The sequence below is a fragment of the Orcinus orca genome, chromosome 15, assembly GCF_937001465.1.
Source record: "Orcinus orca chromosome 15, mOrcOrc1.1, whole genome shotgun sequence".
Taxonomy (NCBI): Eukaryota; Metazoa; Chordata; class Mammalia; order Artiodactyla; family Delphinidae; genus Orcinus; species Orcinus orca.
The window spans coordinates 70,602,049-70,629,591 of NC_064573.1; the positions used below are offsets into that span (position 1 = coordinate 70,602,049).

The 27,543-nt window shown below is 52.8% G+C and overlaps 1 protein-coding gene across 9 annotated transcripts in view; it reads right to left on the bottom strand.

Annotated features, from left to right (window-relative positions):
* KIAA1671 (KIAA1671 ortholog) overlaps nucleotides 1-27,543 on the bottom strand; it is a 186,043-nt gene that overhangs the window by 57,381 nt on the left and 101,119 nt on the right. The window contains exon 7 of one of the 9 annotated variants that reach the window (XR_007471639.1): nucleotides 18,664-18,855. The exons of 6 other annotated variants lie outside the window; for them this stretch is intronic. Coding sequence is in view for 2 of the 3 variants with exons in the window: in XM_049697807.1 (XP_049553764.1) it covers nucleotides 7,244-7,528 (285 nt within the window). In the remaining variant the exon portion in view is untranslated. Of the gene's footprint in view, nucleotides 1-7,243; nucleotides 8,825-18,663; nucleotides 18,856-27,543 lie in introns of those variants that run through there. 2 more of the 9 variants (XM_049697807.1, XM_049697806.1) reach the window with 2 other exon arrangements.

Sequence of the window (27,543 nt, forward strand, 5' to 3'; positions counted from 1 at the left end):
AACATCTGAGATTTGAAAACGCTGAAAGAGGGAGAGAAAGTGAGAGTAACAGAGGAGCCGTGGGGTCACAGAGATGAAGAGGAGCTTGTTTTAACCTCGCTGACCTCTCAGAAGTCCAGATAAGGACGTGCCCACCTAGGGCCGCCCCTGCAGAGTCCTTCCCGATTGCCCCAAATGGGGAGCGACCCGAATGCCCAGGCAGAGGGGTGAATAAACAAAGGAGTGTGTGCACTGTGGAGTGTGGCCTGGGCATTCACAACAGTCTTTACTAAAGACACATAAAACCGGCACATGTTCTCCAAGGATAGAGACAGAAGGTGGGCGATTTTGCTTGAGAAAGGGAGGAAAAAAGACAGGAAGGAAATGCATTCGAATGCCAAGAGTGGTTTCCATGGACCTTAAAATCATGGGTGGATTCTGCTCTTGTTCGGGTTTTCTGTACTCTCCACGTATTGTGAGCACAACGCCCTTTTTCAGTGTGGGGGGAGGGGCGGAGAGTGCAACATAATTTCACACAAGCAGAGCCCGGTGGAGCGGCCAAGCCTTTGTCCTGCCCTGCGCGTCACTCCAGGTCTCTCCCAGAGGCACCGACTCTGGGCCCAGGCTTCGGCCCTGTCTGGACCTGTGAAGGGGCCATTGTTCTCTGGGTGACATCATTCTGCTGCCTGCAGGGTGAAGAGCAGACCTGCAGTTGGGTGCGGTCGGCCCATCCTGCCTGCCCATCCACACCAGAGCAGAGGTGAAGTCACTGGGCGCTGGACTCGGGGGCTGCGTTGAAGTCTAGCATCCCAGTTCCATGCCCTGAGGGGCAAGGCCTGAGGCCAGGGCACCTGGCAGGGCTTTGGACCAGCAGTGGTGGGCAGCATCGGCACAGGTGCCAGGAGATGCAGGAGGGGGTGGTAGTAGCTGGACCCTATTCCCCTGAAGCCCAGGTCTCCGAGAGAAACGTGACAACCTGTGCCTGGCACAGAGTAGGCGCTCAATAATTAACAGCAGCAATTGTTACTCTGCTCTCGTTACTGCTCCCTTGCTCGTAACCTACGGTTACGATCTAAATCTAAACCTCTAAAATCTCGCATCCTTACCAGAGCCCCCAGGCCCTGCACGACCTGGCCCCCAACTGCTCATTTTCTACCTTCTTCCAACTTACTTGCTCTGATCCAGCCACCCTGGCCTCCCTGCTGCTCCTCAAACATGCCTCAGGGCCTTTGCACCTGCCTTTCCTGCTGCCAGGATGTTCCTCCTCCAAAACTTCTTAAGGCCCATTCCCTTCATTCGCGTCTCTGCTTAAAACATCACCTCCTGAGAAAACTTCTCTGACCTCTCTTCCTAAATCACACTCCCACCAGTCCCCATACCCTGTGACATTTTTCCTCAGGGCCCTGACACATACCAGAGAGTATCTTGTTCACTCATTAGCTGACTTATTTGTTTACTGTGTCTCCCTGTTCCTGTGAGCCCTGAGAGGGCAGAAACCCTGTCTATCTTGTCCTCCATCTGGCAAAGAAGAGATAATGGACAAAAAATTCTTAATGAATGAATAATAGTTTCTATCCCCATTATATCTCAGATTTTCCCACCTGGACCTCTATAAGGAAAGAACCCCCGACCACCCTGGGCTGGAATCTTGGTGTCAACTCCGAGATGGGGGGTACCAAGGCTAAATCACTGAGCCTCTCTGGGCCTCAGTTTACCTATCTGTGATATGGAGATGGTGCCACAAGGCAGACACAGGGATAAAGGAGAGTGGATTTCAGGAAGCCAGACATGACGTCAGCGGCTAGATGTGCAGGATGCTCTTCTAGGCACCGGCGATACCGAGGTGAGCCAGGCCGACCCAAACCCCAGCCCTCGCAGGCCTTTCATTCTAGTGGTGGAGACAGAATAAACAAGTGAAATGAAGCAAGTTCAGACTGAGGTAAGTACCAGGAGGACACTTACAGGGCACAGGGTGGAGGGAAACACGGTGGGGATTCACCCCAGCCTCGGCTGTCAGGAAGCCTCTCTGTAGAGGTGAAGAGAGAGGGAAGAGCATTCCAAACACAGGGAACTGTGAGGGCAAAGGCCCAGGGTCTGGAAGGAGCAGGCCATGACTGAAGAAGAGCAGGGGGTCAGAGTGGCAGGACTGAAATGAGCTTGGAGGACAGCGGTGAGAGCTGAGGTCCGGAGGGAAGCAGGGCCACATCCCACGGGTCCTTGCGGGCCACGGTAAGAAGCTGAGGCTTCCTAAGTCTGGGTGAGGCAGGGGAACAACTTGACCCCTTGGGTTGCTGGGTGAAGAATGGCCTGGAGGGCAAGAGGCCAGAGTAGAAGCAGTGAGTGAGCTGAACTGCGCCTCCAAAGAGATATGTCCACATCCTAACCCCTGGCACCTGTGAATGCGACTTGACTTGGAAAAAAGGTCTTTGCAGATGTTAAAGAAGTTAAGGATCTCCAGATGAGCTCAGGACGGATGACCTGGAGGGCCCTAGATCCAATGACAAGTGTCCTTATAAGAGACAAAAGAGAAGCGGAGTGCAGACAGAGGCAGAGATTGGGGCAACGTGGCCACAAGCCAAGGAATGCCTGGAGCCATCAGAAGCTGGAAGAGGCAGGAAGGATCCTCCCCTAGAGCCCTAGAAGGGGTGTGTGGCCTGACAACACCTTGGTTTTGAACTCTTGGTCTCCAAATTTCTGTTGTTTTCGGCCGCCAGTGTGTGTGGTCATTTATCGTGGCAGCCTAAAGAGGCAGTCAACGTGGAGGAGGTATTGACAGAAATCGGGGCTTCTGATGGTGAGAGTCACAGACATCCTTTTCCTTTCTAATTCTCTCCCACTTGCTAAAAAAAGGTGTGTGTGTGTGTGTGTGTGTGTGTGTGTGTGCGCTCATGGCAGGGGGAAGACGCTGAGCCCTGCTGAATATTTTTGCATCCATTTCGCCATAATTGACGCAGAACCAAATACTCCCACTCAGGATTGAACCCACCCAGCACAGGGTGCCGGTGCTTAAACAGTGAATCCCCGGAGCCAGGGGCCACCTTGGGCCCAGCACAGCCGACAGACGCTGGGGTGTTGGGGTTCCAGCCTCACCGATCCCAGCTGTGTGGCCCCAGGCCTGTGACTTCACCTCTCTGTGCTTCTGATTTCTCAACCATAAAATATGGGGGCTACACTCCATGTCCCTCAGGGGCAGCTATGCGGATTCGATGAGACCAACTCCTGGCAAACAGGAGGTGCTTGCCCTTCTTCCCCAGCTCAGGTCAGTGGGAGGATACTCCAAATACAATTATAGTCCCCCAACCAAATTACGTACAGCAGTCTTCTCAACCGGAGGAGGCGGAGACACCTGGCAATGTCTGGGGACATTTTTGGTCATCATGCTTGGGGGCGCTACTGGCATCTAGTTGGGAGAGTCCAGGGATGATCCTATATACATACATGGGACAGCTCTCTGCCCCCCAAAGAATGACTGGGCCCTAGGTACCAACGGTAGTGAGACTGGAAAACTGACATATGGCAAGAGTTTGGTGTCAGAACTTCCCTGGTGGCACAGTGGTTAAGACTCCATGCACCCAATGCAGGGGGCCCGGGTTCGATCCTTGGTCAGGGAACTAGATCCCCCTTGCATGCCGCAACTAAGAGCCTGCATGCCGCAACTAAAAGATTCCCACACGCCGTAACTAAGAGTTTGCATGCCACAACTAAGAGTAAGCATGCTGCAACTAAGGGTTTGCATGCCGCAACTAAGAGTATGCATGCTGCAACAAAGATCCGGCACGTGGCAAGGAAGATCCTGTGTGTCACAACTGAGACCCGGCGCAGCCAAATAAATAAATATTAACAACAACAACAAAAGAGTTTGGTGTTACAGACAAGCCCTTGATCTTTTAAGACGGTTCCCTCGTTTTCAGCCCCTACATGACATATTTATCTGCTGACGTGTTTTATGTTCTGTCCCCTTGAAGGCAACTCTATAAAGGCAAGAGCTGTGTCTGTTTCATTCAGTGTTGGCACCCTAGTAGGTGCTCGATAAACACTGGTGGGATGAAAATGTGAGTGAGTGAATGAAGGGACACAAATAATACACACCTCCTGCTTACGGGGTCCTGGCACACAGTAAATGCCCACAAAACGTTGGCCAGGTTCTTATTTTGCTTTGCAAAAGGCACCAGTCTGGCCGTTTGGTTAGGTGGGACTCACATCACGGCACCTGCACCTACACTCGTTAAGCCCTTCCTGTATGCGGGTGCTTAACAGGTGCCAGGGCTGTGCTGGTGTTTAGTCCGTCCCACTGGACCACCCACCTGACAAGCCCCAGGCGAACCCCCACTTTCAGATGAGGATGCTGAGGCTGAAAGAGGTGGGCCCACTTGCCCAAGGTCACTCGGCCCCGAGTCGGTCCAATTCCAAAGCCCTCTCTGCAGAACAGCCCTCAGCCTTGGAGACCCCTGCTTCCTACTTCCACTCCAGCCATTGGCCTCTGTGGCACTGACATTGTGCCTGGGTTCTGGAATTTTCTGCCTGGCCTCCACTTGCAGTCCACCTTGCTTGCTGGGCTTGTTTTCAGGCTCACTCTGGGCTGCAGCACAGACATGCCTCTTCCTGCCTTTGTCGCTCAGAGACAATGCGATTATTTCCCTTCTTCCCCCTTTTATTCGGCAGACGCCCAGGCAGGCCATTAGCAAATTATTTCAAGGCTGCCTTTAGAAAAATGTTTTGGGGCACGCCTTTGAGGGTTACTTTCTGCCTGCCAGAGATTCTTCTACTCGGCTCTGAGTAAATAGGGGCCTGAGGCAGGATTTGGAACAGAACGGACTCTTTAGGTAAATCAAGTAGGAGTTCAAGTCCCAAAGACTGAAATCCCGCCCCCTGTCCCCTTCCCAGCCCCAGCTACGGCTCCTGCAGGTGGCCCCAAACTCTTAACTGTCTGTGGCTTTAAAAAGTTTTCTCCTCCCATAGAACAAATATTTAAGCGAAGTCCCCGAGTGAAAGGGGAGTGTGTGGATTTTCCAGTTCGCTGGGGATCTTTGAAGGGATGGTTTGGGAGAAAAGGTTTTGGTTGTTGCAGTAGCTAACTTTTAAGGCCCACATACCATGGCCATGGGCATCATGCATCTACTGGTGGCAGGTCACTGCCCTTAAGTGATAACGATGGGAAATGTAAATGGGAAATGAGGATAAACCCCCATTTCACAGATGAGGAAACTGAGGCACAGAGAGGGGAACAGTCCACCCAAGGCTGCACAGCTGGAAAGTGGCAGAGCCAGGAGTCAAACCCAGGCCCTCTGCAGAACAGCTTCTGTCTCCATCCCAACTCTGCCCTCATCCCGAGGAGTCAGGACATCATGGCACCTGACAGACAGAAAGCAGCTACACAGGCACACCTATCATGTGCGCAGTCCTGCGACGGGCACCCACTTCAACCTCCTGATGATCCTGAGTTCTCCCCATTGACAAAGGAGGAAAGTGAGGCTTGAGAAGGGTCAGGGTCCCTTCGCCAGGATGTGGCCAAGTTAGATTCAAGCTTTCGACCCCAATGCCAGCTGGTAGATGCCAAATGCTAAATGGGAAGGTACCAGATGAATTCAGCCCAGATTCATCTAGCACGCATCAGCGTTGATGGAGGTACTGCAAGGCAACAGTGAACAGAGGAGACAAAGGCCCTGCAAGGTCCATCTCCATTCATTCATTCATTCATTCATTCACCAAACTGGGGAGCAGGGCAATGAGGCCTGGGGGGACTCGGGTCGATGCCTAGGGCCACAGGGCAGGAGAACTGAATGTTACCAAGCCCCACACCCTTAAATGAATTGCCAGAGAGGGAACAAGAGTGAAAGAGAAGAGAGACGAGAGAGAGACACCCAGAGACGAGACAGAGGAACAGAAAGAATGAACGAGAGGCTTTCTCTCCCTGGGCTAAGTCACCCCTTCCAAAGGTTGGAGTGGGGGATCTGTCTCATAAATTCAGGCCCTACTGATTTGTCCAGGGCCACAGAGCAGCACAGACCCAGAAGGGAAGGAGATGTCATATTAATTAGGCACATGTTAGCACCTGACTGCTCTGGTTGCTGTGTGACCCTGGGAGAATCACCACACCTCTCTGGGCCAGCCGAGGGGATGCTGGGATCCTGCACCTTGAGGGCAGGCGTGAGATCTCAGCGACCTCGCGTGCACAGAGGGCTGGCTGAGAGCCTGGTGCACCCCTCGGCTCCATAACTAAATGCTGGGTCCCAAAATGACCATCGGGACACTTCACAAGGCTGAACCCAGGGAAGGAGCTGGTTTAGCCCTTCACCCATCTTTAGTCTCCTGCGAACCGGGTCTCATAGTCTGGTGGCAGATGTCTCCTATGTGAAAACACCAGGCCCTCTCTTTGAGGGTCAGTGATATGGGCTTCCCTGAAGTTATCAGGAAGGTCTGGAGAAATCTTTTTACTGGAAGCTTGGCTGGAAAGAGCCCTGAGTGGGGTTCAAAGCTTGGGGTTCCGGCAATTGCTTTGCCACTCACTCACTGTGCTACCCCAGGCAGGTACCTTTCCCTGTCTGGGCTCAGTTCCACCTCTTCAAATCATTAGTAAGGTCCTTGAGAAAAAACCTGGATGCAAGTCACGTTTTCAATCATCAGATGTCATTCTACCCTGGTCCCCAAGCCCCATCAAGCTTGCCTGAGTGAGAGATGGTGGAATCTCAGGACCCAGATTAAGGTCCCCTGTCCTGGCCCATTCACACCAAGATTCACTTGTCAGTGGGCAAATCTGCCCACCACCTCGGGTAATCAGATGAGACCTCACAATTTTGCTCGACTGTAAGACCACAGAAGTCACAACTCCACACGCGCATGACACGGACACTTGGCCACCCTAGAGGGTGTGAGGAGATGAAGCAGGTGCCAACTAATCCTCCCCCAAAATAGGAAGCATTTGCGTCGGGCTGGAGTGTCGGCACTTGCAGATAAATCAACCGGCAGAGGCTGCCGGACTCATGTGCCAGCCCCGACCGCACAGACGTTGAATCCGGTATAAATGTCCTGACCGCTCTGGGGGAGCGAGCAAGTCCACTGTCAGGGGGATCGCCACCACACGCCGCTTTCCCAGGCGCGGGAGCAGGACAGGGTCGGGCTAGACGGACAATTATTCTGGAAGAGGCAACCTCCCCGGTTGGATCTGTGGGAACCCCACCACCTCCCTGGAGTGGGGCAGGGGCTGCACTGGAGGGGAGGAGTTCTCACTGTTGTTTTAATATTTTGAAAAACATAATAAGCTTACAAGATCTGGTGGCTCCGAGTCCGGCTGCCTTTTCCTCAGGGAAGAAAATCTCTGTTGGCTTCGCGCAGAGAAGCGGCGTAAAGATTCCCGGCTGCGGGAAGCGAGGTGTCGGAAGGACGAGGTGCGCTTGAAGGGGGTCCGGCCGGAGGGCTCCCCACTCGCCCGCTCGGGGCCCACCGTGCTGGTCACTAAGTTGAGGGCCTCCTGGAAGGACCGCCGGACGGTCCCCATCCACTGGGTCATGTGGGTTTGGGCCACCGTGAGTTTGTCTCCCAGGTAATCCATGGGGCCGGCAGGTGGGGAGGCAGGAAAGCCGCGAAACGCCGGGTCCTCTCCCCTCTCCCTGCTGTGCACCGCCGGGAGTTCTGGGCTGCCTGGAGAGGAAAGCCAGCAGCCCTCTTCAGCCGGCCCGAGAGTAGATAAACATCGCTGAGCCAGCAGCCAGCGGCATCCGCGGGGCTCGCTCCGAATCTGAGGCAGTTCAGGGTCAGGCTGCGAGTCCACCCCCCGGAGTTGTGAGTAAACACGCTGGCCGCTCCAAGATCCAGTTCCCAGCGCTCACCGGCTGGCCGGCTGGCTCGGGTGACGAGGAGCTTTGAGGAACTGGGCTGCCGCGCCGGCTCCAGGGCGTGACGGTCCCCGCGAGGTGGGGGTGGAAAAGGCGGTGGCCCCCGGGCACCCTCAGGCACCTGGATCCTCACTTTCCCCCAAGTAGGCGGCACCCCCCAGGCACCCGCGGCGGCGGCGGGGCCCTGCTCACCTGGCCCACGCAGGTTTCCTGTCCTCCGGCCGGGGGCTCCAAACCTGTGGGCCGGCAGGCAGCTAGCTCATTTCTGGAGGCAGCCACCAGGGCCCCGGGTCCCCTGGCTTGGCAGCCCAGGATGACATCAGCCCCCGTTCTCAGCGAGGGGCTTCGCTGCCCAGGAATGCCGGAGGGGCCTCGGGGAGGCGGCCGCCCAGGGAGCTGACGTCCGCCCCCATTTGTTCTTCCTCTCCAAGTCCCAACTCGCTCACCGTCCCGCGGAGCTGACTGTGAATGCACGTGCCCGGCAGCCTATCCGCCCTATGCCCTGACCGCGGGCGCAAGGGGAGATGCGGCTGCACGTGCGTGCACGCGGGCGCCTGTGTGCACGTATGTCGGAGATCAGGCGGCCCGGGGAAGGCTGAACAGTTGGGAAACTGCCTCTAGGGTGACAGGCAGCGAGCGTCTGTGGACCTCTGGCCGGCAGTCAGTCTGTCTCCCTCTGGCGGTCCATTTCTCTGTCAGTTTCCCAGCCTCTCCTTCCTCCCCCTGTGTCTTATTTTCCACTTGTTCCTCCCTAAGCTCCTCTCTCTCTCTCATCCTCTCTCTTTCTCTCTCTCTCTCTCTCTCTGTCTCTCTCGCCTTTCCAGCCTTCTCTCCCTCCTCCCTAAAAGGCAACACCCAGCCAGGTGAAACAACCCCCGAGGTCCCCCAAGGAAGGAACTGGGCCGGGCTGTATTTCAGTACAGGCAGAGTTGCCATGGCAACCCTGGGGCACAGCATCTGCCCCATCCTGGGTGGGCAGGCGCGGCACAGGGATGAACAGGAATGATTCATGGCTTATACTGGGTCACATGAGCTCCTGGGCTTTAACCCTTGTGGAGCTGTAGTGGCGGGGGGGCGGGGTGGGAAATGCGAGGCAGCAGCATCTGAGACTGGAGGGGGTGCTTGTCCGGAAACGGTGAGCAGCAGCCTCCCTAAGGGGAGGCACACTTGTGGAAGGAGCTTTCTCCTTCCAGCAGGGATCCACCCTCTGTGTTACAGATGAGGAGGTGCAGACTCAGAGACGTAGATTCACTTGCCCAAGGTCACACAGCAAGGGTACCACCAGAGCATGGGTCTGGGCTGTTTCATCCCCGCCCCTGCCCCATTTTCCGGGTCTGACACAGCACATGGTCCAGAGTTGGAGCTCAGTAAATATTTATCGTTCAAACGCCGAGTCCAAGAGTGAAACTTTGATCAGTCTGACTGCATCCCCAGCACTTTCCCCCACCCACGTCATCTCAGTTTTGAACAAATATTTGCTCCCTAGACACTGATCAAAGGGCTTCACTTGAGAAAGTTTTTCATGGAGGTGTCTGACAATGCAGCTGACGCAGATCTCCTCCTTCTCTGGATTCCCAGTCCTTACAGATGTTCGTTTGCTCATTCATTCTTTCACTGATTCATGTAAACATTCAGAGACTGCCCTCCCCGGGCCAGGCACTGGATACAGAGACTGAGGACGCACCTGCCCTTGAGGGCTCCCAGTCCAGTAGGACACTATAACTGTGGCTAATATTCACTGAGAGTGTGACTGAGTGTCCAGTGCCATTCTAAGCGTTCATAGGAATTAACTCATGAATCCTCACGTGAACCCATTTGACAGGAGGAGACTGAGGCCCAGGGAGGTGACGTCACCTGCCAAGTTCTTCCAGGGTGGTAGGCGGCCCCCAAGGTGGCCTCCAGGGATCCCTGACCCCTGTTATTCACACCCCAGAGTGGTTCCCTCTCACAATGAGTCCGAGTTGGTCTGTGTGCCCAAGAGATAAGGCAGAAGTGACAGTGTGTGATTTCCAAAGCTGGGTCCTACCAGCCGCCATGTTGTGAAGGCACTCAAGCAGCCCTGTGGAGAGACCCACGTGGAGAGAGTCTGAGGCCCCCAGCCAACAGGCAGCACCCACTTCCAGCCGTGTGAGTGAGCCATTTTGGAAGCAGATCCCACATCGCCAGGCAAACCCTTGGATGACTGTGGCCCTCAACTGCAACCTCACGGGAGACCCTGAGCCCGAGCCATCCAGCCAAGCTGCTCCCAAATTCCTGACCCACAGAAATCACAAGAGATTCAAATGCCCAGAGGCAGGATAGTGCCTGGGCCATTGGGAAACCAAGATCTGGAGCAGAATTGCGGAGAGAGAGGGGAGGGAGACAAGGGTCTCTTGTAGCAGCCTGCACCCCATGATGCAAATGAGAAAAATGTGCACAGGGCCCCAGATCCTACCTCCATACATGTGTCTGGCCCCACCCACCACCCCATACAGCCTTCAGGGTCCCAGGGCTTCTGGCCACTAAGGTTTGCCCACTTTCCTCACCTGGTCTGTAGCCAGCCTCCTGCAGTGGGTGGGCCAGTTGCCCAGAGGGCCAGGAACTTCCAGGGTGGGAGCAGTCATGAGAAAGAGCTGAGTCCTCCCCATCTAACCCCAGAAAAGCCGCACCAGAAATACCTAAAGATCTAGAAAGGGACGCAACTTTTTAACAGATCATCTGGACACAGAGGTGGGAAAAATTTACTGAGACCCTTCCGGAGGAAAACCGTTACATCAAAGCGGCACCTACAACACCTTTAAAGTGATAACACCCAGCGTTGGCCAGGCTGTGGTAAAAGAGATACATTTGCCCACAGGTGGAAACGGAGATTGGTATATTATTTCCTGAAGGGAATTTAACATTGAAGATCAAAATTCTTAAAAACAATGACCAGTTAATGGCATGCATGCCGAAGTGTACTGGTATCTATAACTTATTTTGAAATGCAGCAAAAAAAAAAAGTATACACTAAGGAATGGATGGCTGGCTAGATTTTTCTAAGGCAAAGAGAGCAAAAGGTGAGCAATTATAGAATCTGTCTGGTCGGTATATGTGTATGTCCTGCACAATTTTTCTGTATATTTGAAATTTTTCATAATAAAAGGTTGGGATGGGAGGATGTGCCTGCCTTTTGATCCCGAGTTTCATGATCCAGTTCCACACCCAGAAATCTGTCTGGAAACGAGAAGGATCTATACAAACATTTTGCTATACAGGGGTGTTCATCACAGTTATATTTGTGAAAAATTCGTAAAAACCTTATCGTCCAACAAAAAGAGACTCGTTCAGTGTTGTGCCGACCCATACTGAAGTCAGAGGCAAAAGAAAAAATCAGTGACACTGATCCTGTCTTTATGTATAATGTCGACAGTTTGTTCACCATGGATTTTTGAATTAATTTTGATTTTTTAAAAACTACTGCATTAAAAGTAATTTATTTTGATAACCCATTATTTTGGTGCTCTCTTAAATTTTGGGCCCTAGGTGTGTGCCTCAGTCACCTCACCCTAGCCCCAGCCCAGGATACGCTAAATCAATATAGCTTCATGGTTAAGGGTTTGTAGACCTGCCTCTGGCTCTTATTAGCTGTGTGGGCTTGAGAAAGTTACTGAGCCTCTCTGATCTTCAGAGATGAAATCATCAAAGTCATCATTGTCACTGATGCTGTTGGAACCCCTTACTGTGTGTGCCAGGCATTGTATTACACTGTCTGCTCCTCCCAACAATGAAATGAGGTTTGTAATAGGATTATTACTCCCATTTTACAGATGGAAAAACTGAGGCAGAGGGATTCAATGAGCAGCCTAAGGTCACACAGCTATTAAGTGGTAGAGTGTGCAACCCCCAGCCTTGCACCTTGGACAAGGTAGAGGAGGACTGGCCTTTGGCAAATCAGTCTGGATCGAAGACAAATGTTGGGGAAAGCAGAGGAGACCAAGCAGCAGGCGGGATCACAAGGTCCCACCTCCTTCCACAATGGGGGAGAGGGGTGCAGAAGGGAGCTGGAAAGACAGATTGCTTGCCTGCTCCCCGCTCCCGGCTCCCCTTAGGTACAATGTGGTCTGAAAGTGTGACTATAAAAAGCGTCACTCTCTGAAAACTGGGGCAGCCTGAGCGCTTTCCCTGCCAGAGGACTTTTTTTGCAAACTCTTCTGTTCTCTCCAGGAAACTCTTGGGATGTTGCTGGGCATGAAAACGGAAAGAAAGCCATCTCCTTACATAATTAATCCAAAATACTCTGGAGAAGCTGCTGTGATCCAGGAAATAAAGGGGAATTTTATCCACAGTATGAGGTGGGGCCCAGAGGTCACCATTTCTAGACAAGTGTGTGCCGTCACAGAAATCAGAATGCGGTCCTTCATTCATTCAACAAATGTTCCCTGTGCCGCTACTTTGTGTGAGCTCCGTGCTGACCCTGAAGGGACCTATAGTCCCTGAAGACCTCGGGATAGCTATCTGATCTCAGCCATTAAGGGGAGAGAGTGTCCCAACAGGCCACCTCAAATCTGAGGCTGTATCATTTTCTCCCCCAAATCGGATACAAACATGAACACTCTAGAGAATCCCTCAGGTGGACGAAAAAGCCAGAAAACAAAAAAGAACATTTGCAGTACAAGTACCAAGGGCTATAACAGACTAGTGAATAACACACTATGATGGGAATGTAAGTGGGGGAGGCGAAACCCAACCAAGAAAGTAGGAACTTGAGGAAAGAAGAGCAAAGGGAAGATGGTCATTTACTGAGGATCATTTATTGTAACTGGAAGAAGCAATTCTGGGTAGGGTCTTAAAAGATGAATAGGAGTATTCCAGGAAGGCTGAATGGCATGTGCAAAGGCCATTGGGCATGGCTGTATTCAGTCTTGCCTCTGGGCTTTTTCACATGCTGTATCCCCTGTATCCCTGCCTAGAGCTGCCTTCCCCTGTTCTCCCACCTCTATTGGACGTCCCCGCACCCCATGACCACCTCAGCAACTTCAGTCTTTTCCAAATCTCCCCCAGGAGGTCTCAATCACATGACTCTCTGCACATCCTGTTTCCCCAAAGACTGGACATTCCGGAAGTAGGCATCCTGAGCCTCGAAATATACTAATGTTATACTGATAAGGAAGGGGGTGTGGTAGAAATAATAATAACCATTAATTGAGGATTTGCTGTGTGCCGGGAACTGGTCACCCATACACCTCACCTCACAACCCTCACAACAACCCTACAGGGTGAGTCCTGTTATTAATTATCCCCATTTTGCAGAGAAGGGCAGTGAGGTTTTAAAGAGCTGAAGGTATTTGCTCAAGGTCACTGAGCTGGCAAGTGGGGTTCTGGGACTTGAACCCAGACCTGTCTGATTCCAAAGCCCTCCTCCTTCTAGGACAGAAGCCAGACTCTATCCACACCTCTAAGACCCCTTAAAATAGCCAACTCTGTCCCAAGCCCCATGCACGAGGGCAGTAACTATTCCACACACTTCCCTGGTTGTCTTCAGACCTCCTTGGGTCAGGAAATGCCTGCAGAAGGACTTGTCTGGTTGTAAATCAAAGAGTTTCCTTTCTTGACATCTGGCCTAGAGACTAACTCCAGGGACCGTATGTGGGAAGGGCTGACCTGTCGACCCAGCTTAAACCTGTTTTCTCTCCCCGTGGGATGGAGCAAAGTTCTGGAGAGCTGACCAACAGCCAGACTTCTCACTTCATTGAAGAACCAGGCCCAGGCAGACGGCTGTCCCAGACCCACAATACATCTATGTCAGGAGCCGTGATCTTCCACAGGAGTCGCTCACGATCTGGACTTTGACAAGGTCTCTGGGATGTGCTCTGCTGCCTCGTGTTCAGCCCTTTGCACATGCTGTTCCCTCTCGCTAGGACACCATTCTACCCGTTCCTCACCTGGTCAGCATCTATTGTCCTTCACAGCTCAGCTTAGGGTACTCCCTCTTCCAAGAAGCCTCCCCTGATTCTTCATGCCCCCCGGCAGGGGGCGGTCACCTCTGGGCTCCCACTTTGCCGTATGACCCCCAAGCATCATTAACAATCTGAGCTGTAACTCAATTTACCCGTCAGTCTCCCCACTGGACTCTGAGACCAGGGGCAGCAGGTATGTGTCCTGTTCACCCTTGAATCTCAGCATCTGGCACTCAGCAGGCACTCGACGTGCCCACCGTGTGAAATGAGGGACTCATTGAGGTTTGAACCCCAGTCATACGACTCCCAGCATCCCTCTCCCTCGGCTTGTTTCCAAGGCAACAGGGAAAAGAATTCTGATATGGGAACAACAAAAAAAAAAACAGAAATAACTTGATCCGACAAGTCAATCCCAGATTATTTATAAACCAAGCCCAAGACAATTTCCTTGTGTTCATTTATCACACTCTTATTCAAATAGTCATTTTAATGACCTAAGATGCCCTTAATTAACCTTGGAAGGGGAGGGGGGAAAAAAAAACCATCTGGAAAGGAAATCTTTCTAGAAACAGCCAGGAACTCATCTCTCTGCTTTATCAGGCCCCACCCTGAGCTCAAGTGGAAAGCAGCATTTTCCACACTGGGGAGAGCCCGTTGTGTGGCGCCGCCTGGCGTGGCAAGGCCAGTCTGTAATTACAGCCCCTCTTTGAAGAGCTAGGCGTCCAATAAAGCTGCAGGCCCTGGCCTCCTCAAAAATGGAAGCAGGCTGGGCTGAGGGCCCCGCCTGATTCATGCTGCTGGCTGCCCAGTGGCTCTGGGGCAGTGGCTTCCGGAACGCTGCCACACGCTCCTCGGGCTTTCTGGGAAGGAGAAGGGGACCCTACTGGGGTCTTTGTCTGGTCGCCTTGCTTGGGGTTGGACAACGCGTCTCTTTCCACCAGAGCAGCTGAAATTGCACATTTTTGGATCAGTTAGTGAAAGAGAGCAAGATGTTCTTGGGGAACAAGAATTAGAACTGGGACAAGGGATTCATGATGTCCCCTAGGAAATTTATCCCTGAGCAGTGAGCCTGCTATCCTGGGCTAAGTGCCCCCTAAGCAACACCCTAAGATTTGAAGCCTCTCCCCGAGGATAATAAAAGGCTAGAGGAATGAGAAGGCTTCCTTTCCCTGCCCCCTCCCTCCTCCCTTCTGACTTCAACAAGCACTTGAATGAGGACCTACTATGTGCCAAGCGCTGTGCCAGGTGCTGGGGACCCCACCCCTGGCCCCCGGAGTGGTTTTATTTGGGCTTTGCAGTAAGGATGATAACGAACTGGAGTAGCTCTTAGTCGCCGAGGGCCTACTGTGCGCTCCATCACCTCCCCGACCTGCATAAGCCAGAAGGGTTGTAATCCCCGCTGTACAGATGAGGACACCAAGACACCGAACGAGGAAGACCCTAGCCCGAGTCACACGGCTGCCGCGTGCAGAGCATGGCTTAAGCCCAGGTCAGGCTGAGCTCAAAGCCGGGGCTCCTGAACACCGGCTACCCTGCCTCTGTGAGCACCCCGGCTCATGGCAGAACAGGGCTGGATTTGGGGTGCAGAAGAGGTGGCGGCAGGATAAAGGGCCTTAGCCCTGCTCCTCCTTCTTCCTCTCTGCTTCACTTCCTCAGACTCGGGCGGCTGTGAACCCCAAGTGAAGCCTGACTGTGATGGGCACAAGGTTTCCCGAGATGGCCTCAGCCGCCTCGGCAGCTCCAAGGACCCCCAGTCTGGGTGGCCTTGGAGAGCCCCCTGTATCCCACCCGCCCCGGCTGAACGGAGAGGAGAGGGTGGGCCCTGGGCCCCCTGACCCAGGCTTGAGGCCACCAGGCTCTGCCCCCAATTACTGGGGGTCCCCGGGCAGCGCTCCCCTCCTCTCTGGGAGGCCGGGGAGCCCAACTCAAAACCCCAGCTGCCTCCTCTCAAAGGCCACCTGTCCCAGGCAGACTCAAACACCGTGTGGCCTGGGGCACTCACGTGGCCTCCTTTTGCCTGTGGTGCCTCATCTCACAAATGGAAATCGTGACACCCGCCTCCCAGGTAAAGGTGCTCAAAGCAGGCCCCTGGCAAAGGTAGGTGGGATGGCGTCAGGTTCCCACAGGGCGCTCTGCGGCTGGAGCGCTCACGTTTGGAGAACAAACTTTTGAAGAAAAACGTCCTCCCACATGCCAAATCAACGTCTATTCAAACACTGCTAGGACGCGGTTAATATTTCCTAAGCACCAATGACGGGCCAGGCCCTACGCCATCTCATGTCATCTCCACACACACAGGGTTAAGGGCAGGCCTCCCATGACTGACTCCTCACGGTGTGACCCTGGGCAAGTGGCTTGCCTTCTCTGAGCCCCTCCTTCCTTGTCTTTAAAATGGGATAAAAACGGTCCCCTCCTTCCCAGGTGGTGCTGAAGTTCATGTGATGTGTGTTCTATCTCGTGAGAGCAGAACAACTATCCCCATTACACAGATGAGGACACTGAGGCAGCGAGCGCAGAGGCTGAAGGCTGCACAGTCACTTAGTGGTGAAGTCTGGCGTGGAGGCCTGTGCTCTCAGAGCTGTGGCTCGGTGGGCAAGGGGACAGCGGGCGCTGGGGAGCTGGCGCCTCTGGCCTCCCAGGCCCACCCCTATCATTCCCATTGCCCAGCTCGCCAGCCCTCGGCCACCCTCCTCTCATCTCAGAGCTGCTGTGACTAATGGTCCCCACTCAGTCCCTGCTTGCTGAGGCCTCCACACGGGCACGGCTTTCTCCCGACCCGGCTAGAGGTCTATTATCTTGTGCCTTGTTTCTCGGCTTGTAGACAGCCCCTCCTCTGCACTGCCCACACTGTCCAGGAGCCACGCTGTGCTGGGCAGGAGGGCAGGAAGCGGGGCGGCCAGGCAGCCTTGGCATTTTGACAAAAGTGTGTCGCCCCGTAGGCCCCACAGACCCACCTGGTAGGCACAAGGCATATTCTGGCAGCCTCAGAGTTCCTGGACCTCGGCCAGCCTGGACTCACAGCTGTCTGGAACTCTCCCATCGCCAGGGCGATGAAGGTGAGACCCCCAGCTCCCTCCACCCAGCTGCCTCCTGCCGGGAAAGGTACCGCCCAGCAGCCCCAAACTGACTGTAGCCCGCATACCATGATGCTTCTCACTTCTGAATCTAGCTCCTCAGAGACTCTCCCTCCCAACCACCCGACACAAAGGAGCTGCCAGACCCGCTCTATCTTAGCACCCTTTCCTTCACACGTTCTGTTATACTACCTGGTATTTTCCTGATCGTTTCTTTAATGTGATCTCTCTAACCAAGGCTCGTGAGAGCAGAAACCGTGGATGCCTTAATATCTGCTATTGTCCCTGTGCCTAGCACACTGGAGGCTCTCAGTAAGTGTTTGCTGAATGAATGGGTGAATGAATGAATGAAGTGAAGAAGAGAAAGAAGGGGCGAGGAGGGGAGGAGAAGTGGCGGGGGGTGTATATAAGAGGGAGGGGAGGGGAGGGGAGAAACACTATAACATTTGTACTGCAGTCCCATCCTCTCCTCCCCTCTCCTCCTTGGTCAATTCCTACCCACCCTTAAAGACTTCACACTGATGCCCCCACCTCCAGGAAGCCTTCCCTGCTACCCTTCCCACTCAGCTCAGTGCCTCCTCTGGGCTCCCCAACCCCTGAGCTTCCCCATCACAGCGTTCTCTTAACCATAAATAGAAGGGCTAATTTCCACACCCCTCTGCCCACTGGCTGCAGATACTGGAAGGTCAGCGCTGTTTCAATTCCCTTCTGTATCTCCAGGGCCCATCCTGAGGCCTGGTGCACAGCTAATGTTTATCAAGACCTAACCACACGCCAGGCCCAGGCTGAGCACTTTGAATCAGATAATTCACAGACTCTTCAGCATCACCCTGTAAGGAGGGGGACCATCTTATACCCATTTTACAGACAAGAGAAGTTAAGGCTGAGAGAAGGCAAGCTACTTGGCCAAGGTCACACAGCAAGGACCCTGGGCGACCATTATACCACACTGTCCTCCAGCACCGACTATGTGCAACACTTTAGGCACTTTACATAAATCTCATTCCGTTCTCATCAGCCCTTAAAGGTGACATCAAATCTCAGATGAAGGAACCAAGGCCAGGGACACATAGGGTCCTCATAACCGGCTCAAACTCACTCAAGACAATCGGGCACCAGGAAACTAATCAAAGAACTGGCACAGAAAAATACAGCCATGAACAGCATTCTTCTTTCCTGGCCAAGCCTTGAAAATGCTGGCTACTAACTTCCCACCCTCTCTTGCAGCAATAGCATGGGGATGGGACCAAATCCTGGCCAATGAGATTTTGGGGGGAAGTCTGCTGGGTACACTCAGGGAGAAGTCTTCCTCCCAATACACCCCCTCTTCCTTAGCTGGATACTGTCAAGTCTCCCAGGAATGGCTGGAACTGTGGCAGTCATTTTGGGACCACGAGGGGAAAAGACGCTGAAGAGAGCATAGAAAAATGGAATGAATCTGGGTTGATCCACTAATCCAGGATGTGGCAAACTGTTTTAAAGGGCCAGATGGTAAATATTTTAGGTACTGCCAGCCACGTGTGGTCTCTGTCACATAGTTTTTGGTTTGGGGGATTTTTTAAAAATAATCTTTGAAAGATGTAAAACTCATTCTTAGCTCACAGGCCACAGTGTGATGAACCCTGCACTACATCCCCTCTACCATCAGGTGAATTATGTGAAGTAATACACATCCTTGTGGTTTGACCCATCTTTATTGGGGGGGGCGTTCTTTTGCTACTTTCAGCATCTTCAAAAGCATCTTCACTGATAAAATAACAGTGGTGTACCAAGTGCTGGCGAGGATGCAGGGCAACTGAAACTCTCAGGGGATGAGACACAAAATGGTACAGCCCCACTGGAAAACAGTTTAACACGCACCTACCACATGATCCAGCCACTCCACTCCTAGGTGTTTACCCGAGAGAAAGGAAATCACGTGTCCACGCAGAGACTTGACCAAGAGTGTTCAGAGCAGCTTTACTCACGTGAGCCAAAAAGTGGAATCAACCCAAATGTCTGTCAACAGATGAATGGATGCACACACCGGTACATCCACGCAGTGGAACAGTCCTGAGTGATAAAAAGGAATGAGCCGCTGATACGCACTACGCCACGGATGAATCTCAGATAATTATGCAGAGTGAAAGGAACCAGATGAAGAGGAGCGTGCGGTGTCCAGTTCCATTTACATAAAAGTCTAGAAAATGCAAACTAATCTATAGTGATAGAGAGCAGATCAGCGGTTGCATGAGGGCAGGGAGGGAGGGAGGGATCACACAGGGGCACGAGGAAATTCTTAGGGGTGAAGGATGTGTTCATCATTTTCATCGTAATGTTGGTTCCTCGGGAATACACATATGTCAAAACTCATCAAATTACACACTTTAAATATGTATGTTGTATTGTACGTCAGTTATATCTCAACAAAGCTGTCACACATACAAAATAACAGTGGTGGCTCTTACAGTAAGTGGAGCCCTGAGGGTAAGGGACAGGGGGTGGGTGAGCCTTGGCCGAATGGGACCAGCAGAAAAGAGGGGAAGAGGGAAGGTGGGAGCCTGAGAAGCCAGAGGCCCCACCAGACCTCATGCGTCGTGGGTGAAGGTGATGTTCAGCTCTGCCTGCTCTATAATACAGCCGAGGACAAGAAACCAGGTCTCTGACATGTTCCTAACTTGGCAAACAAGGCCCCAGCGGCAGCTCTTGGGGACAGCTCGGGGACACGTGGCCTTAATTCATCCAGCCTCAAGGACCCTGTGGGCTGTGCTGAGCGCCCACGGCTCTTCTAGGACTTCCCAGGTGCCAGAGCTGGGGTCTGGGGTGCCAGGTCTCTTCCCATCTAATGAGACCCAGGGCACACACCAGACGGAATTCCCTAGAAGCCCTAGACTTTTTTTCACTCATCCCAGAAAGAACAGGAAGAATTCCCATCTCGGCTCTCCAGCCACCATCTGCAGCAGGCCGGGAACAGGTCTGGCGCTGCAGCTTCAGAGCCTCCTCCCGCATCGGACTGGATCCCAGGGACAGGCTAGTTGCCAGCAGGCCGGCAGAAACCCGGCCTTCCTCCCTCAGGCCCTGCATCCTCCGAGGGCATGGGGGGGAAGAGGGCGGGGTTTCAGGCCAGATCCCAGTGCCTCTCCATTCTTACCAGACAAGTTATTTCAGATTTGAATAATAAATATGCTAACTACCTTCTCTTCCCCTGCCAAGTGTTCTCATTTCAAAATGGACTTAATGAGATCCCTTGGCAGAAGGACTTCTGGAAGCAACGAAAATGCTGTGCAGCCTCGAGATGCCAGCAGCAAGTGGCACTTACTGGAGACCCAGCGAACAGAAACAGGCCAGGACGGGGTGGCCGTCACTCACGCACCTCCCGTGGGCTGAGCACAGCGTTCGGTGCAGGGCAGGTGCCACCGTATCTTTTAGGTCACTGACGCTCTGCCAACGGCCCAATGTGGTCTTGTCTCCACTTGAAAGATGAGAAACCTGAGCCTTAGACCTGGTTCCCAGGTTGCACAGCATCAAAACCTGGCCTGTCTGCCAAAGAGCTGTGTGACTCTGGGCAAGCTGCTGCACCTCTCTGAGCCTCTGTTTCCTCGTCCATCTGTAAATGGGGATGATAATAGTGACCTCTGTAGAGGGATCACTTAGCACGTAGGAAGTGCTCAGTAAACGTTCGTGCTCAGCAACCTGCTGGGGGATGAATGGCTGGATTGGAACCGAGGAGCCTCCGAAGCACAATCAGTTCTCTCTTTCCACCAACTGGTAAGTCCCTCTCCCTTCACCGAAACAAATCAAAGCAATCAGAGGAGAGTGAGCCCACCCTCTCTGGCCGCCGCATTGGGAGCCCGCCTTGCCTCCCTCCAGCTCCTCTTACCCCACTCACCAACTCCAGGGCATCATCCCTGCAGCTGACCACCTCTCTGTCCCCTGCAGCACCCGAGTCTCCCCCTCTGCTGGACCAGGCCCATCAGCAAAGCCTCGACATCACTCATCTTCAAAAGCCAAAGGGAAACCTCCTTCAATCCCACCTCCCTCGCTGCTTGGAAATCTAATGGTGCCTCAAATGTGCCTCAAAGACACCAGGAGGAAACTTGATGCCCGGCCCCAAATCTGCTTTCTCCACACAAGTTCCTCCACTCACCTCGCTGTCCTGGCCTGAAGACTGGAAACCTTCCACGGTCCCTTTCCTCCCCTCCCTCTTCCCTCCCCAAACTACAGCCAGAACCAGATCATTTCTCCATCCCCATCCCCACCCTGACCCCGACATCCCTCCTCAGCACCAGATCCCAGCCCCCATCTCCAACCTATCCCATCAGCCGCCACCAAAAGCATGCCCTCAGCTCTGCACTAAGACCAGAGCAAACTCCAAACGCTCTGCCCTGGCCCTCCAGGCCCCCACCTGCCTCCCCCTACCCCCCTGCTCAATACCAGGCCGGCCATATTGACCCCACTATTGGCCTCAACCCCTCCAAGCTGGTTCTGGCCTCAGGGCCTTTGCATGTGCTGTTCCCACCGCCTGAAACACTCTTCCCCCAGAAGTGGTGGGCTCCTTCTTTCAGATCTCTGCTCAAAAGCCACATCCCTTTAGGGGCCTTTACAGCCACACCTCCTCCCAGCCTCTATCTGCCACATCATCCTGTTCTATTGTCTTCATACATTTATCAGTATTTACTTTTCGTATATATTATCTGTCTCTCCCACTGGAACATACACTCTGCTGGGGCAGGGATGCTCACTGCCTAGACCAGTGTCTGACACAGAGAAGGGGTTCAATAAATAGTTGTTGAGAGAATAAACAAATGAATAAATGAACGAACAAATAAACATTGAATGGACACACATATACACCATCCAAAACTCTATGGGGCTCAGTGTGCTCATCTCTGAAGTGGAGGTGGTAGTTCCAGCACCCGCACGATGGCGATGAAGATAAGCCCCAAAGGACGGGGCCCAGGAGAGGCTCAAAAAAATACTTGCTGGTTAAAGCACTTCAGCCAGCGGACACCCAGCAGCAAGACTCTCCTCTCAAAGCCTCACTGCATGAAATGCACTTAAAAGCCAAAATTCTGTAACTGAGATACAGTGGTTGAAGGTCTAGTGGAGACCATATGTAAGAACACTATTCGCTGTGTTATCCGGTAGCCATGGCAACTGAAATCTTCAAGTACAGTTCCATCTCGCTTTAACTTTTTATGCAGAAATTGCCAAAAGGAAATGTTCAGATTCCTTTCTCTGGTGACATTCTACAGAATAGACATCCTCGTTTGGCTCCCAGAGGAAAAAAATGCAAAATGTCAGATTCCTACGAGATAAACTGGTTTGCAAAGAAAGATGTTTCATTTCTTTAAAAAATGCGAGTCTATTTCTGAGAAAAGGAACCAGATCATCATCATCATAAATACTATTATAAGCAAATAAAAGTTTTGCTTGGAATGGAATGGACCAGAAGTTCACTAGCTCAGCTGGTCATTCAACAAACATTCATTGCATGCCTGCTGTGTGCCAGGCCCTGTGCTGGACTGTGGGGACACAGCAGAGGATGAGACAGATGAAGATCTCTGCCCTCATGGAGGCTGTGTTCCAACAGGATAGACATCCAATGAAAGAGCGTTCCTGGCAAGGAATTCCTAGCAAGGAAGAGCAGGGAGCAACATGGTATATGTGGAAGGACTGACCTATGGGATCATGTAGATCCGTCATTCATTAGCTGTGTGACCCTGGGCAAGTCACTGCACCTCTCTGAGCCCATGATAAAACTGTGATAACAATATTATTTGATGATGTGCCATGTGAACCCAAGGAGAAGACAGAAAAAGTGCTTTGCGTGGTGTCAGACCCCTCATAAGGAGCCACCTACACCCCCAGATTCTCAGAGCTGGAGTGAAACTCGGCAGGTGATGTGGCATCTGAACATCAGGCTGGGACCCAGACCACATTTGTGATGGAGGCAGGCCACCCTGCTCTCAGCTCCAGCTCCTGTATGTCCTCATGCTGTTCTTCATACCTGAACACCTCCCCTTCCCCCTCACTCCCACTCCTGCCAGCCCCAGCCCACCTGGAAAACCCTATTCAACCTTCAAATGACCTAGCAAGTCCATGGCTAGGCATTTCCCCTGCAGACAGATGCAACACACAAGGGCACCAAGACGTTTGCACAAGGATGTTCGCTGCAGTGTTGTTTACGGTGCACAAAACTGGAAATGACCTACATATCCATCGGGAGGGGACTGGTTCAATAAATACAATGAGAGGAAAAATATAAAGCCATCAGAATGAATGAGACAGACCTACTGTGCTGAGAGGGAAAGGTCTCATCATTATGAAAAAAAGAAAAATCAGGGCATAGAACACTATGTATAGCAAGGTCTGACTGGTGTTAAAAATATGTGTATATACACAGGAAATACAGATACATGCACAGAGAGTCTCATGTACACAGAGAATATTTCTGCAAGGAGATGCATGAAACTGTCACCAATTTCTAGCGGAGTGGGACTGCAGGTTGGCGGTAGCAGGGAGACACATTTTTCTGTAGAACGCTATGCTATTTTGCACTATTGGAAACGTTCACTGTGTCTTCGTATTACTTTCTCAAATCAAAGAAAAATAAACTATTTTGAATGTTTGGACATCCATCACCTGTGTTAAATTTCCTCCCCCTAAAAATGGGCCTAACCTTCCCACCAATGTGTGGAGACATCACAGGTACAGCACCATTACCCATGTATCCATTTATGTGGGTGTCACCCCTCCCTGGAGGCACGGAATGTGGGGTCCACACCTGTGCACCCACTGAGAGCCTGGCCTCTCGCGCTCAACCAGTACGTGCTGGAGGAACAAACGGCATCATTACACCCATATACCCACTTCCATCTTCTTCAGAGCTCTTCATTTTTACCAAGTTACTACTTAGTAGGCATCGACGTCTCCATGCCAGCCAATCTACACCCAGCATCTCACTGCACTGGGTCCATAACTCTCCAGGCTGCCTGACAGCAGTAGATGCTGTTGGTGTCCCGCCCAGGCCCCCGGTACTGGCTGGGGCCCCCTTCCCCCAGGTTCTGTGGTGCTAGCGGCCACCGCTGACTGCCCTAGCTTCTCCAACAGCTGACCTCAGCTGGTGGAGGAAGAGCCACCCTGCTTCTCCAAGGCAGGGACTGACTTTGTGGTGCTGTCGCCCCTCCAGAACTCCTCCAGGGATCAGGCCGACTCTAGTTCTCCGTAACTCAATCGTGGACACATGAACCCCCGTCTCAAGCTCTGTTTCTAGGGAACCTAGCCTGAGCCACTGCCTCTCAGAATCAAGCAGGGCAGACAGTTTTTTAAAAACAGTGCTGGGAATCTACTGACATCATAACTCCGGGAGTGGGCAGCCTCAGCACGGGGAGTTTGAAAGAGGAACAGACATGTGGCCAAGATGGGAAAACAGGAGGGGCGGGGTGTGTGTGGATATTTATAAAGCCCATTTCACAGATGAGAACACTGAGGCTCAACTTTAAAGCCACAGGGGTAGATCTGAACCCTGCTCTCTCAGGCCCCAAGGCCTTGACTCTCTGTTCTGTCCCTGCTGCTCAGCTGTGAGGGGGTTAGCAGGCCAGAAGGAGAACAAGGTGACCTTAGGGGCCGGCTCCAAGTGGAGCATTCTCCCAGGCTTCACTTGCCTTGTGCAAAAACTCAGCAGGCCCTAAAACAGAAGTGCTAGTGTGGCCAGGAAGCGGGGTCCCTGCGGGGTGCGCTTCCCCGGCCAGCCGGCGCTGGGGCCCGGTGTGGCGCCTGGGTCCCACCGAGGGCAGCCCGGCATGAAGGAAATATCGGAAGCAGCTCTCGGGCAGGCCTTCGGGGACTTCCTGTCCACCTGTGCAGACGGGAACAACAGGAAGTCCCGGCCGTGGGGCCCGGCGGGCAGGGTGCGGGCCAATTGAGACGGACAAGGTGCCCCCAGTCGGCCTTCCCCTTTCAGTCCATTCTCAGGGATGGACGGACACTCCCACAAAGGTCGGGGCAGCGCGGAAGCATTTGCTAAGCACCTGCTGTATGCCTGACCTGGTATTAGGACCTGAGGAAAGAAATGAACAAGACACAGGCCCTACGCTCCAAAAGTCTCACTTACGTACTCACTCGCTCATTCATCCATGTGTTCAGTTCAACAGACATTTATTGAGCACCTACTGTGTGCCAAGCCCCATTCTAGGAAGTGGGGAAACAAATAAGACATGCCCCTACCCTCAAGAAGTTTCTCTTTTCATTCATTCACTCATTCATTCATTCAACATTGAATGAGCACCTACTGTACACAAGACTCTGTGCTGAGAACTGGAGAGACAGAGATGAACAAGGCAAGGTCCCTGATAATGAGAAGTTTCACTTAGTCATTCTTTTCATTCCCTCTTTCTTTCATTCAGCTCCATAGGCACTGCTGAGCACCTGCTGTGTGCCCGGCTGTGGATACAGATGTGAAATAGACACATCCCCTCCTGGTGGAGAGTTCACTGGAGTCAATCATTCATTCATTCACCGAGGGAATGAATGGGCATCCAGCACTGCGTTACGTGACGAGGATACAAATGTAAGGCCCAGTCGCTGCTCCCTGTCTCATCCACCCATTCCTTCTTTCCTTCATTTGGTACAATGAACATTTATTGAGTGCCTACTGCATGCCAGGGACGCAGAGGTGCACAGGAGAGAACCTCCGCCCTTGAAGAGCCAGCCGTTCTTCCTTCCTCCATCATTTACATGTTCAGTTCACCAAACATATATTGGGCACCTATTGTACATCAGACCCTTGGGAGGCAGGTGAGTGAGCCCCAGACTTGGCCGCGGAGGAAGAGCAAAGCCGGCACACACAGGAGGCTGAGTGATGCCTCGGTTCCTCAGGCAGGACCGCGAGGCCCCACCCCCTGTTTCCTCAAAAGCCTGGGGAGAGGAGGCAGCGGGGAAGTTTGCGATGCCCCTTCCCTTCCCACGAGCTGCAGGGTGGAGAAGGGGTGATGGGGGAGGGAGAGAGAAACTGCTCGAAATAAACACTAAAGGGAAGAATTGGTGAGTGAGGAGATGAATCAGACAGCTAAGTGAGAATTTTCAAGAACTCGAGGAATATTCTAAGTTTAGAGGAGGAAGGGGAAAAAAAACAAACCGGCCCACAACTTCCCACAGTGACATGTTCAACACCAAACAAATGGCAGCCCTGTCGATCTCCCTGGGTTACTCCGTCTGCTCAGGTTGAAAGGTTGACGGGAAAACATCAGGCTCGGAATCCCCTGCCCCCTGGGGCTGTGGGGAGGCTTAGGTAGGTTCATCCATGGGAAGCCCTTGGCACAGTGCCTGGCACATAGTAAGTGCTCAATAAACATTACCTAGTAATTTTACTTTCATTTCTGGCTGTGGCAGCTTTGAAACATGGCTGCACATCCCTTGACTTTCCTTCCATTGAGAGGTGGGGATCCATGTCCTCTCCTCCTGAATCTTGGGGGGCTTGTGACTGCTTTGCTCAACAGAGAGCAGCAGAAGTGACGCTACGTGACTTCTGAGGCTGCGTCCATCATAAAGGGTGATGGAGGTCTGCCCTCTTGGCCACAACACTTGCTCTGGGAGCCCTGAGCCTCCATGTTGTGAGGAAGCCCAAGCTACGGCAGGTGCCTGGACAACAGTCCCAGAAAGTCCGGCCTCCAAGTCATCACAGGCACCAGATAGGTGGGTGAAGAGGCCTCTGGATGATTCCAGCCCCCAGCTGTTTGGGGATCCCAGCTGACACCCCAAATATCACAGAGCTGCTATCCCCACGGAGCCTTACCCGATTTCCTGACCCACCGAATGTTATGAGCAGAGTAAATAGTGGTTGGCTTACACCCTGATGTTTTGAAGTGGTTCCATGTAAAAACTGCTACCTGTCTCTCCGAGTCCCTGCCCTTTATGATGTGCACAATCGGAGGGGCTCCACCAACCTGGAAAAGCATGGAACAACTTTATAAACTGTAAAGTTCTGTGCACAGAGGAGCCCCTGGCATCATCGCTCAGGACACAGGAGTGCTCTGCCGCCTTCTGGATCCCACCTAACTTTGCAACCCCGTAGCCAAGGCCGCCCCCTCCCCGCACCGTGTTTAGCCTAGGAGACTCCACAGGATACTGGTGCTGACCTGAGCTCACATGGCAGGCTGCTGCTTTGTTCCCAAGCTGGGACTTAGGGTCATCCCTCTGGGAGGAACGGCTGGAGGACAAAGGCTGCTTTCACTGGGCCCCAGGCTGCTCTCAGCAAACATGGGTGGCTGGGGGCAGAGCGGGGAGCAGGCAGCCCCCGGCACGCCCCTCCTGGGAAGGTGGCCAACAGGCCAGCGAGGGCCCAGGCAAGCTGGGGCAGCACTGGGGTCTGGCAGGGACCTTCGCTCCCGCTCTGAGTCTTTTCCAATTACACCTAAAACAAGGACAGGGCAGAGAACAGAGAGGCAATGAGGAAATATTGGGTACATTCAATAGAATGTGAGAGGTTAAAAAAAAAAAGGCCTCCCTAGGATTCAAGTCAAATTATAAACATATACTAGCATAGTGCAGGCTCCAAGGCAAGACAGCATGGGATCAAATCCCAGCTCCTCTGCCAACCAGCTGGGTGATCTTCTGCAGGTGACATAACCTCTCTGAGCCTCGGTTTCATCATCTGTAAAATGGGGATGATATTAGTGTTTCTCTCCCAGGACTGTTGTAAGGGATAAAACGAAGTAATATGAAGTGCTTTGCCTAGTGCCTGGCTGCTATAGGCTGAAT